Source organism: Elephas maximus, chromosome 25, assembly GCF_024166365.1.
Source record: "Elephas maximus indicus isolate mEleMax1 chromosome 25, mEleMax1 primary haplotype, whole genome shotgun sequence".
Lineage (NCBI taxonomy): Eukaryota > Metazoa > Chordata > Mammalia > Proboscidea > Elephantidae > Elephas > Elephas maximus.
In genome coordinates this window covers 42,846,363-42,859,141 of record NC_064843.1, presented here as the reverse complement: position 1 = coordinate 42,859,141, position 12,779 = coordinate 42,846,363, and the positions used below count along the sequence as shown (strand labels likewise).

The 12,779-nt window shown below is 50.1% G+C and overlaps 1 protein-coding gene across 1 annotated transcript in view; it reads left to right on the top strand.

The window, feature by feature from the left end:
• ADRA1D (adrenoceptor alpha 1D) overlaps positions 1–7,984 on the top strand; it is a 35,470-nt gene extending 27,486 nt beyond the window's left edge. The window contains exon 2 of the mRNA XM_049869904.1: positions 5,505–7,984. Within this exon, the coding sequence (XP_049725861.1) occupies positions 5,505–6,106 (602 nt within the window). The 3' untranslated portion in view covers positions 6,107–7,984. The remainder of the gene's footprint in view (positions 1–5,504) is intronic.
• Positions 7,985–12,779: the final 4,795 nt, after the last annotated feature.

Genomic DNA, 12,779 nt, shown 5'->3' with positions numbered 1-12,779 from the left:
AAGTATGATTATTTCCTTTTTCCCCAGTGAACAGTCCCCTTGGGAGAAAGATTAGCAGCATAAATTTTTGGCGGTATAGTAGGATCCTTCCTCAAGGGGAACTGGTCTCTCCTTCCTTCAAGGGGTTGTGGGTCTGTAAACTGGCTCAAGCCTGGGAATTGATTGAGGGGCTGTGACACTCAATTCTGGCCATTCAAGTTATACTGCCATTTTCACTTGACCTAAAATTCTTCCACTTGTACCCAAATCAAACCAAACCCATTGCCATCGAGTCAATTCCAACTCCTAGCAACCCTGTATGAGTCCATTTTTACAGATCAAGTAAATAGTAGATTTCCCATCTATTTCATTCCCAGGGACACTGTGACTAAGGCCAATCCCATAAGTCCATACAAGTCAGACTATTCTGATTACTGCTTTTACTCCTCTGTCCATTACACCTTGTCTCTGTCAATTGAGTGCCACCACCTGGCCCCTCCCACCATGGAGTTGTCTTAATTCAGTTAGGCAATTCCCACTGTCAAATCTGACTTACAAAAAATAGCAATCACAGCAGTCTTCAAGGATGCTGGAGCTCCCTTCACAAACAAGATGCAAATGAGTGGTATCCCGTGGGCATTCCACATGTGTATCTGTTGGTCCAACCTGATAAATCTGCTCTAACATGCCAGTTTCCCTAAGCCTTTGGATACCTTCTTCTACAGTATACCAAGGCAGGTCTGGTACTTCAACTTGATTTAGTGTAGGCCACTATGTAGTCCATGCTTCAGCAAACCAACCAGATAAACTCGTTAGATCCTTTCCTAACCTCTTGAGTTGAAACACTGAATGAAGAATCTCTGTTTAATGGGCCCATATCAATAAACTCTGACTGATTCAACTTTGTGTTCCTTGCATCATTATCCCACACCCTTAATAGCCATTCCCACACATATTCCCCAGGTTCTTGTTTGTACATATTAGAAAAGTCAAATAGTTCTTTTAGAGTGTATTGTACCTCTTCCTGGGTCACATTTTGTACTTCACCTTTTGGGGCTTAAAAAAAAAAAAAACTGGGGCTTAAATCTAGTTATAGGTCTAGAACCAAAAATAGGTGGTGGGGATGTGTTCTGAGGACATTCAGCAATGTCATGTAAGGCCCTAGGCCCCAGACACCTTTCCAAGCAATGACTCAGATGCCACCTTAGGCAATATCTTAGACAAAGGGTCTTCAGACACAGCTGGGTTAATCTCATTAGATGGGGGTGGAGGGACTAATGGTTTTACTGGAGAGGGTGGCTTAGCAGACAAAGATGGAATGTCTCTTCAGATGGGAGTCAGGGGCTGATTCTGTTTGCAGGAGTGATTCAATGGAATTTAAGGGCTAGTGTCCCCCAACTTCTTGATTATCTGCCCATATATCCCCATATCAAGTTTCAGGATCCTACTTCTTCTCAGTCAATGCCCTCATTTTAACTTCAGATGCCATTCAAGGTTGAAAATTCAATTGGCATTATAATTCAGCCACTCTTATGGTAAGACTCTGGGTTTGGTTTTTGGCAATATCAGCTCTGTTACTACAAGAAATATGGCTTTCCTTCAAGGCACAAGTGGCAACTTTGAGGTTGTTTATGTGGCACTTGAGCTGTGACTCTGAAGCCCTGAACTCATCTCTTTCTTCCACCACTCTATCTAGTGAAAGTAGGACCAACCAACCAACTTCCTTATACTTTTCATTATGACAAAATTGTAGAAAAGTATCAAACATGAGATCACCTACAGCGTGGCCTCTCACCAATACTTGATCCATTGGTGGTGATATTTTGTGTATTTCTATTGCCACTTTATGCCATGGACTAGCAGTGCCCTCTTTACTATGGAAGCAGAGTCATCAATATCTTTAAGACTAATAATCAGACTTGAGAACCAATTTAGAAGACTCATCCTTAAGCTTCTCCTGACTCACATAGCTGGAGGGGCTGAGGAACCCAAGATCAGCAGGTAATACAGCAGCCTGCTGGCTTACGGGCTGTGGAGGCCAACAAACCCCAAGATAGGCAGGCAATACAGCAGGCCACTGGCTGAAGAACCCAGTGTCAGATGATGATGAGCTAGATGTAGGATCCAGAGTGAGCAAAAGCCAGCAAGCTTTGCCAGAACGTCCATATATATTGGATGTAGGCCATACCCCCAAGGAAACTTCCCTTACAACTTACTGGCTGATCACATCAGATTACATTGTGGCGGTGATTACATTATATCACAAAATGGAGGATAACTACATCATTACATAACTGCCAGAATACATTATTATCTAACTGCCAAACTACATCATTACATAACTGCCAAATCACTGAGAATCATGGCCCAGACAAGTTGACACACAAACTTAACTATCAAACCAAAACCACACCAAACCCACTGCCATAGAGTCAATTCTGACTCATAGCAACTCTACGGGACAGAGTAGAACTCCGATAGAGTTTCCAAGGAGCACCTGGCGGATTCGAACTACCAACCTCTTGGTTAGCAGGTGTAGCGCTTAACCACTACAGCCGCCAGGGTTTCCCCTTAACTATCACAGCTCCCAAATTAACAACTTGATTTGAATCCTTGTCTCAGGACCTGCTTCTGGAAAAGCCTAAAGTAAGACAAAACCTCAGCAGGATACAGTAGAAAAATCCTGGGGTTGAAAAACTGAGTTTGCATACCAACTCCTTTGTGTGTAAGGAATTCCCAGCAGGCTTCCATACAGGTTTGTTGAGCATAAATTAGAATATGATGTTTACAACAAGATACAGGCACACTACATATGCCGTGTTGCCCACCAATTGCACTTAAAATTGTGCTAATGACAATGCCCTTTGGCCAGCTTTGCCTCACCACAGAAAGCATAGTCTGCTGATTTGTCATCCTGGGCTAAATATAAAAGAATTGTAGCCTGAGTCAGAAAGTTATTTTCAGCACCCTGTCTCACTTTGCAGCCATTGAGGGACTCTGTTCTTGAGGGCGGCCTTCCTAGAGGCTGAAGTCAACCCTGGTAGCCCCCATATTTCAGGAACAACTGCCCAGCCTGTCTCCCAGGAGGCTCGTCTCCTGAGCACACCCTGACTGATGTCCCAGCCTCCCCCAAGCCCACCAGGTTTCAGCTTCTGGTTCCAGCCACTCTCCAGCGCTGGGAACTGGATCCCTTCCCAGGACTGAAGTCTCCTCTCTCAAAGGCCACATTAGGGAGGGAGGAGTGAGGAGAAACCAGTATGTATTAAGAGCCTGCTTAAGAGCTGGGCTTTAAAATGTATGAATCTTTACAAAATCCTTTCCAGAGACATATTGTTGTCCCTGTTTCACAGAAGAGGGGAGACTGAGATAGTCGTGTAACTCGCATGGATTTTGTGGTGCCGTTGTGACCCTCCTCTTCCTCTGAGGTGTCCATTATATTCAGAACTCTCCCTATAGGGTGGGGTTGGGACACATGAGTGATGTGCTAGGGCCCCAGGTTGGAGGGAGGGTGTGGTGCTTCTGCCCCCTCAGCAGGGGACTCTGCCCTTATTTCTTTGGGGGCAAGGGGAAGAGAGAGCAGGCCCTGTGATTTGTCAAGGACCCCTCCCGCCGCACCTTGGGCCTGCTTGGCCTAGAGGATCCCTCTGCCTGGGATGGGATGCTCCTGGCCCTGCTGCTGCTTCGAATGAGTGACAAAAGAGTGGCCTGTGGTTCCCAGGCCATGCCTTTGCACATTGTTGGCTGCCTTTTGGAGATATGGCCTCTTTCCGGTCCATGGTGTGGGTGCCAGGGGGAGAGACTTGTGGGCAGGAGGGTCTTCCTAGCACATCTCAGATCCCAGCACCTCCTCCCCCACCCACCTGGAACTCTGCCCCCGCAGAGCCATCCCAGAAACCTTCCCCAACCACGTCCCCTGGGACAGCCCCATTGTCCTGCATTCCAACAGCCCATGGGAACAATTTTAGACCCTATCTCTCACCTGCTTAAAAAATATCCATGGACCCTAACAAAATAAAAGCTGGATTTCCCAGCACTTAGGGCCCTTCATCATTTGTCCCAAATGAAGTTGTCTGGGTTTATCCTACAGAGTACTCCCAGGCCCCAAACTTGTTATCCTCTTGCCTACCTATTCCACCTGGACGACTCCCCATCCTGGCTGACTCCTGCCCATTCTGAGACCCCGGAAGATTTGCTGAGCCTGAGCCCCCACCCCACAGGCACGTATGGAGCACCGCCATCACTCCCACCTCTGTTTCCATGATACTTTATTCACTTTGCTTCTTAGGGGCAAGGGCCATGTTTAGTGCCTCATATATGTGAGTCCAGCCCAGTGCCTGGCCCGGGGCAAGCCTTGGTCTACATTTAATTCAAGGGTTCTTTTTTTTTGAGCTCTGGTGGTGCAGTGGTTAAGAGCTTGGCTGCTGACCAAAAGGTTTGCGGTTCGAATCCACCAGCCCCTCCATGGAAATGCTATGGGGCAGTTCTACTCTGTCCTGCAGGGTGGCTATGAGTCGCAGTTGGCTCCACGGCAACGGGTCTGGTTTTGGGCTTTCCCCTTTTTTGTGCTGTGACTACTCAGGCATCTGGGGAACCCTATAAATCCCTTCTCAGAGTCATGCGTTCAAATGCATAAAATAAAATACAGAGGACTGCAGACGAGACCAATTTTCCTGAAAATGTCAAAATATTTCTTTTAATTTTATTGCGGTAAAATATATGTAACAAAAAGTTCGCCATTTTAACCCCTTTTAAGTGTACAGTTCAGTGACATTAATTACATTCATAGTGTGTAATACCACCACCACTATCCATTTCCGAAACGTTTTCCTCATCCCAAATAGAAATCTCAAAATATTTTAAAGTGAAAATTGTGAGTTCAGTAATAAATGTGCTTCCTCCCCAACAGTGGGGTCTAGTGACTGACATTTCAAACAGTGAGGAGAAGAGACAATATTTCAAACTATGCAACAATTGTGACAGGAAAATATGAGGAACTGCTAACATTAGGCCGAGCCATATGAAACTGCCAGTATTGCACAGGTTTTGACCTACAAAAATGGCCATTTCATATGTTTTGCCTAATTCTGTTGCCTACACTCATCAGTAAAGGAAATGCTCGATTTCAGGTGAAGGTGAGTAAAAATGATGATTCTTTTTGCCCATCCAAGTTCACAAAACCAAACCAAACCCATTGCCGACGAGTGATTCTGACTCATAGAGACTCTGTAGGGCAGGGTAGAACTGCCCCATAGGGTTTCCAAGGAGCAGCTGGTGGTTTCCAACTGCCGACCTTTTGGTTAGCAACCAACCTCTTAACCACTGCGCCACCAGGGCTCCCATCCAAGTTCAGACTCCCTGAATTATATAAGGGACCCTTGGGACCCGATCCATGGAACTCTGGTTGATCACTCAGCCTTGGCCCTTGGCGGGTGGACAGGGGCGCCCCCTTGCGTCCAGGGCCTGCCTGGGCCTTCCCCCTCCCGGAGCACCTAACTAGCATCTCTCTGCCCCCCTCCCCTCCCCAGGCTCCCTGTTCCCGCAGCTGAAGCCATCGGAAGGCGTCTTCAAGGTTATCTTCTGGCTTGGCTACTTCAACAGCTGCGTGAACCCGCTCATCTACCCCTGCTCCAGCCGCGAGTTCAAGCGCGCCTTCCTCCGCCTCCTGCGCTGCCAATGCCGTCGTCGCCGGCGCCGGCGTCCCCTCTGGCGCGTCTACGGCCACCACTGGCGGGCCTCGACCGGCGGCCCGCGCCCGGACTGCGCACCCGGCCCGGGCGCCGCACTCCCCGGTGCCCCGCTGGCCCTCATCGCATCCCCGGCCTCTGGCTCCGCGGGCACGCCCGAGGCTCAGGTTCCAACCGCCGGCCGTTGGAAGCCTCCCTGTGCCTTCCGCGAGTGGAGGCTGCTCGGGCCGTTCCGGAGACCTACTACCCAGCTGCGTGCCAAGGTCTCCAGCCTGTCGCACAAGATCCGCGCCGGGGCCACGCAGCGCGCAGAGGCGGCTTGCGCCCTGCGCGCCGAGGTGGAGGCCGTGTCTCTTGGCGTCCGGCACGACGTGGCCGAGGGTGCCACCTGCCAGGCCTACGATTTGGCCGACTACAGCAACCTCCGGGAGACTGATATTTAAGGACCCCTGAGTTTTTTTGTTTTTTTTTTTTTTTAGAAAGGCGGAGGAATGTGCTTGGGCGGGGGTAGGGAGGCATGACTTTGTTCAAGAGGCCCATGTGGGGCAGGGACCCAGAAACTGGATAGGGTGGCTAGTTTGTGCCATCCCGGAGGAACTGGGTTGGAGCTTGGGCTGGGGCCTTTTTAGGGTGGAGAGTCATGGGCCCCACTCCTGGACTGGGCATGGAGGGTCTGTGGGCAACATGGGGCCATTTACTTCAATCCCTGTTTGAGAAACACAGCCCCATCCGCTATGCCCTGGACCCTGGGTAGACAGTCTCAAGTATGGCCCAGGCAGGCCTGTCTCTCCTCTTGGGAAGGAAAGGACAGAGAGGCCTGGCCTGGCTGTCCCCAGTGTCTCCCCTAGGGGGAGGGAACAGGTGGGACCGGACCTCTTGGCTGGATACATCTGCTCCCTCCTACTGCCAACTGGAGGAACCCAGTGGACCTGCCACAACCACCTACAAGCTTTGGTGGCAAATTAGATTGCCATCATACAAGCCTGACATATTAACCCTAGCCCACTCCCCATTACCCAGGCCTCTCCACATACATCCCATCGCCTGGCTTGGCCCTCATTACATCCTCTCAAGGGCCTTACTGTTTACACTCTGTACATAGTTCATTGTGCCTGTGGCCATCACTTCTCACTGGGATCTGGAGCCACCAAGTTGGGAGAGCTTTATTGTCATTTTGAGACATATTTATTGCTAAGAGTACTTCTGTTTTGTCCAAACTGTGCAAACTGTCCCTCTTTAGCCTATAACCCATAAAGAACTCCATCTTTTCCCTAAAATCCTTCAAGTACTAAAGGCCAGGAGTGGGGTAGATTGGGCCTATGTTAGCCTTTTAGTTTCAATTTAATGGTCCCTTTAACTGATGGCTGCTGCCCTTTGGGACTTTTAGCATCACCAAAGGACTTGTGGATTTTGTTGACTTTTAAAGTTTGCATGATTAGCCATGGGAAACAAATAGTAATTTCATATGAACAAATGTTCACTTTGTCAGTCTTCCCAGATGCATCTGTGATGCTCTGAGGGCCTCAGTGAGAAAAGTGGCTGTCAGTTAAATGGGTGAAACATGACTTTACATAAAGAGATACCCAGCCCAAGTAGGCAGGTGTACATGGTGAGTGACAGAACCCCAACTTAGGAACCATGTGTGTTAGCTTTGAGTAAACTGTCCAACACTTGGCATATTCCCAGGGGATCGCAGGCAGTTCTGTCTGCAGCTGAATAATATCAACCACATCCAGCCAATGTGGGAGTGGTGACTGTGGCCAGGTGGACCTTTGGAAAGAAAGCTAGTTGGACAAGACCCTGGAGTGTCTGGTGTGGGGTGTTCTGAAACTGGAAGAGCCAGCTACTGGGGCTAAGGTGGAGCAGTATTTTGAGCCAGCAGTACCCATCCTGTACTGGGGGTAGGGGTAGGTAGTCTGTTTGAAAGGGCATTACAATTTCAGGCCTCTCGCCCCAGTTGTACGTGGTTAAAAAGGCAGCCAATATCAGGGCTTCGGAGCAGATATTTGACAGCTCAGGTCTAGAGCAGGTTCTGAACTTTCAGGCCTGACGCACACCTTTCTCCCCCTTGATCCCCCCGCCAGTCACAGGAAGGGCAGTTTAAAGCAGGTGCTGGGAACATGCCACATACCACCAAAGAGGGCCCCATTTTGAAGCACATGGGCTGCCCTACGGCTGGGGACACTGGGGAACAGTTCTTGCTATCTTCTCACAGAGGTGGGGGCCACAGGTCAAATAGAGGGTCAGGATTGAGCGTTGCCCACCACCCCAGGCAGGGGTGAGCCAGACCTGGCTTGGGATTTGGGAAGCTCTCTGAGCAGGGTGGGTGGTGGCCAGGGCAGTTGAGCCCATAGGAAGTCAACGGTGGGGCAAGAAATCAGGGTGGGGAGGGAGCCCTCATCAGGAGGATTTGGGGGAGGGTCTCCAAGCTTGGTACTTTCTCTAGGCCAGATGGCCAATCAGCAAAAGGTGTCTGATGTCCAAGCTTCAGCCCCATGTCTCCTGGGCTCAGGGGTCCTGGGCACATAGTTGCCACCTTCTGTATCCACCACACCAGATACTGAGCCTTCAGGAGGTGAGGGAGGCCTGCAGCATCCCCAGAGAGGCCATGCCTACAGCAGGGATGTCCGGCGACCTTGTTCTAACCATCAGTAAAGCACTATGCTGCTGACTTTGGTCTCAGGATATGGCAGGGGTCATAGAATGGCCGAGAGGAAAGGAGAAAACAGCAACGGCCCCCCTGGAGGAGGGACACTCTTGGGAGTGATTCTGGGAACACCTGGAAGAAGTATATTCACTGCACCATTTCCTGAGTCCTCAGGTGCCTCAAAACCCAGGCACCCAGCCCAGCCCACACAACTGGTTAAAGAGACCTTCCCTGTGGTACATTATCTCATCAAAAATGTGGCCACTGTCCCCAGCAGGCTGCTCTGAAATGTCACGGTGATTGGGGGAGTGGGGAACTCAGTGCCCATGAAAATGGGGGTTGGAATTCAAGGGGATGGGCAAGGCCTGAGGGAGTCGGGATTGGGAAGAGGACTGTCCTATGAAATGGGACGGGGCAGAGGCAAGCCTTCAAGGACGTTGGCATTTGCCCGAGTCCACCCCCGCCCCACCATCCTTAAAAAAACCTCATTCATGCTTCCCACCAGGACCCTGGCTCCAGTCTGCCTGCTCTCCCAAGCTGGGCTCTTGCCACCAACCCTGTCTTGCTTCCCACACTCTTTCCAGGACCTCTGTCCCTAGCAGCCCCCAAAGCCACTTTTGCAAGTCACCTGGGACCTTCCATTTCCCTGGTCTCCTCCCCTCTGTCTCTGCTGCAGGCCACCCTGCAGGTGGACATCCCCTGCCTCCTAAAATGTTTCTCTCCCTGCTTGAGCCTACCCCTCGGGTCTCATCTGATTTGCTGACCATACTGTCTCCCCTGCCTCCCCTCAGGCTCCTCTCTCTGCCCTTAAATGTCCCCCAGTGTTTTATTCCTCCTCCTCAACTTTCCACAGAGTCTCATCCACTCCAGATCATCTCAGTGACCACTTGTACATGAATGGCTCCCACGGGGCCGTCTCTAGCTCTGGAGTGTGTGTCCACCCTCCCCTAATGACCTCAAATACAAGCCCAGGGCCCAACTGGCCTCTCCCAGAGCTGTCTCCTCCACTCCATACCAGCATGATGAGGCCACTGGTGCTGGGGCTTCAGACTCCTCGAGACCTCTGAGCCTATTTCTGGGTCATGCCCCATGCTCCACCTTCCAGAGAATTCACCACCCTTCCAAGACCTCCCTCACAGGCTCCCCAGCTCAGAACCCAACCTCCGAGTTTCCTCCAGGCCTTCCTGTAGCTAGCACACAGATGATCCTATGTACAGTCCACTGGGCACATCTGTGTCACCACAGGGACACAGGGCACTCTGTCCCCAGGGCTGCTCAGGACAAGGCACCAATGCTCATCAAATACTGGATCTGTGGGGCTGGCCTGCCCCAGGTGTCAGACCAGCACAAACTCACCGGTGGCTGGTCCGACACCACCGTCTCTGTGAGACACTCACCCCAGCTGGTAGCACCAGTCCTCAAGGGCCTAGAGGTTGTGTCCTCTGACAATAAGGGAACAATTGCATCCCTGGATTCCTGCACCAGTACTGCCCTGTGCTCTCATCTGGCACCCCACCACCCCACAGTCCCCCCCCCCCACACACACACACACACAAGCCAGTCCCTCTATTCCTCCTGCCACTGCAGGCGCTGACAGGTCCTGCCTTACACCCTCCATTCTCTCCTCAGTGACCTGTCAGAGCCTGACTCCTCGGAGCCCTCCTGACCCTGTTTCTATTCCCATCCTGTTACGCCCCCAGGGGGTTACATGTTCACTGTGCACTGGGAAAGAATTTCCTTTTTTTTTCTTCTTGTGGCTCCAAGGAAGCACAAAACCAGATGCTTGTAAAGGCTAAGCCAGTCCCGCAGCCTCTGACTGGAGAAAGCTCTCTGGGGAGCCTGTGGGCCAGCCCTCACTGGAGCAGGTGGCGACAGGGTGGGTCTCTGGGGAGGGGGCTTCTCACCACTCCCCTGCTAGTATGGGCTGGCCGTTCTTCTCTTCCACCCCACCCTTCAGGGAATGCTGACCATGACACTGGCCTACATTCTAAAATTGCTCTGGTCTGGGAGGAACTCAGGGGAAATTGCAGGATGCACTTGGAATCAAGAAGAAATCCAAGAACTGGGGCCACAACAGGCTGACTTTTGTCACTCAGTGCGACTTTTGTTCACTCTCCCCCCAGGGGTTCACCATTCATGTAACTCCACCACGCTGTTTGCATCCACCTCTTTCTGTCCTGCCAGCAACCAATGGAGCCTCTTATGCCGTTCCTGAGAGAGGAACTCCAGTTGGGTCAGCTCATCTTTTTGAGCCAGATGACAGATGCCATGGGGGTTACTGGCCAGCCTATGGACTGGCTAGCTTTGGGTCAGGTTCCAGCAGCTGGGGCAAGCAGGTGGGAGGGAACAGAGTCATGTGGAACAACACACAACTGTCTGAGCACCAGCATCATTGATGGGTGGAGCAGTTCTCTTAGATGGGGGGTGGGCAGGGCAGAGAACGATTCACAGCTCTAACGCGCTCAGTTAAGAACACAGCTGCAATAAGGGAACTGGTCAACAGCTGCTTGCACATGGGGCATTATTTGTCTCACTTGACTAGTTACAGGATAGGTGATCGCTGGCATTGCCAGTCAGGGACCCAAGCTCTTTCTGTCTTTGCTTCACAAACTGCAGCATGTTGCCTTCTTTGTGGCCTCATCATCACAAGATGGCTCCATAATTCACGTTCTTGGTCAAGGCAGAAGGTAGGAGACTGGGCTGGGCTGTAGCATCCATCTCCGTTTATCGAGATAGCAAAAGCTTGCCCAGAACCACCTGTCCCTCAGGACATGTCCTCTCAGGTCGTATTGGCCGGAACTGGGTCCCATGACCACCTCAAACTGCAAAGGAAATAAAGTAGGAAAAAGGATAGTATGATGGGTTTTGAACAAACCAACCCGTTGCCGTCGAGTGGATTCCAACTCACAGTGACCCTATAAAAAAAATAAAATAAATAAAAAAATTTTTTAATTTTTTTTTATAGGACCCTACGATTTTTTTTTTTTTATATAGGACAGAGTAAAACTGCCCCATAGGGTTTCCAGGGAATGGCTGGTAAATTCTAACTCCTGACCTTTTTGTTAGCAGCCGAGCTCTTAACCACTGTGCCACCCGGGCTATCTGGTTTAGAGCAAGGGCCCACAAATCCTGTGGGCCAAATTCAGCCCACTACCTGACTTTGCACAGCCACGAACTACATTTTTATAGTTTTTGTGTGCCATTCAGTCAATGCCGATTCATAGTGACCCTGTAGGACAGAGTAGAACTGCCCCCACAGGATTTCCTAGGCTGAAATCTTTATGGGACAGATCACCAAGTCTTTTCTCCCATGGAGCAGCTGGTGGGTTCAAACATTGACCCTTCAGTTAGCAGCCAAGCAATTAACCACTGCACCACCAGGGCTCCTTAGATTTTTATGTAATTAGGGAAGAATATTATGATAGATTGTTTTCCTCTTTTGAGCACTGATGTATTCCCACTGTCTTAGTCATCTAGTGCTGTTGTAACAGAAAAACCCCAAGTGGATGGCTTTAACAAACAGAAATTTATTCTCTCACAGTTTAGGAGGCTAAAAGACCAAACTCAGGGCACCAGCTCTAGGGAAAGGCTTTCCATCTCTGGTGACTCTGCAGGTAGGTCCTTGTCTCCTTTCAACATCTGTGGGTCCAGTGTTCCTTGGAGCTCTCCATGTATCTTGGTATCAATCTTCCCCTGGGTCTAGGAGATTCTCGGCACAGGGACCCCAGGTCCAAAGGACACACTTTGCTCCCAGCTCTTCCTTCTTGGTGGTAGTGAGGTCCCTTCTCCTCTGCTCGTTTCTCTCTCCTTTTATCTCTCATAAGATAAAGGTGTGACTCAAGCAAGGGCATGACTTGAATGAGGCAGTAACTTGAGTAAGTGTGGTGACTTAAGTAAGGGTGTGGCTTGAGTCCCACCCTCTAGTAAGGGTGGCACTCAAGATATACTCCCCTAATCCTGCCTCTTAGGGGTTTTAGGATTTACAACGCATAAAATAACTATTAAAATACATCATTACACAACTGCCAAACTACATCATTACATAATTGCCAAACCATTGAGCATCGCAAAATGGAGGATAATTATATCAGATGACAATACAGTGGACAACTACATAATACTGGGAATCATGGCCTGGCCAAATTTATACATATTTTGGGGGGACATAATTCAATACATGACATTCCACCCTTTGTTGTTTGTTGTTAGCTGCCGACGAGTCAATTCTGACTCGTAGCGACCCTATGCACAACAGAGTGAAACACTGCCCAGTCCTGTGCCACCCTCACAATCGTTGTTATACTTGAGCTCATTGTTGCAGCCACTGAGTCAATCCACCTCGTTGAGGGTCTTCCTCTTTTCCACTGACCCTGTACTCTGCCAAGCATGATATCCTTCTCCAGGGACTGATCCCTCCTGACAACATGTCCAAAGTATGTAAGACTCAGTCTCGCCACCCTTACTTCTAA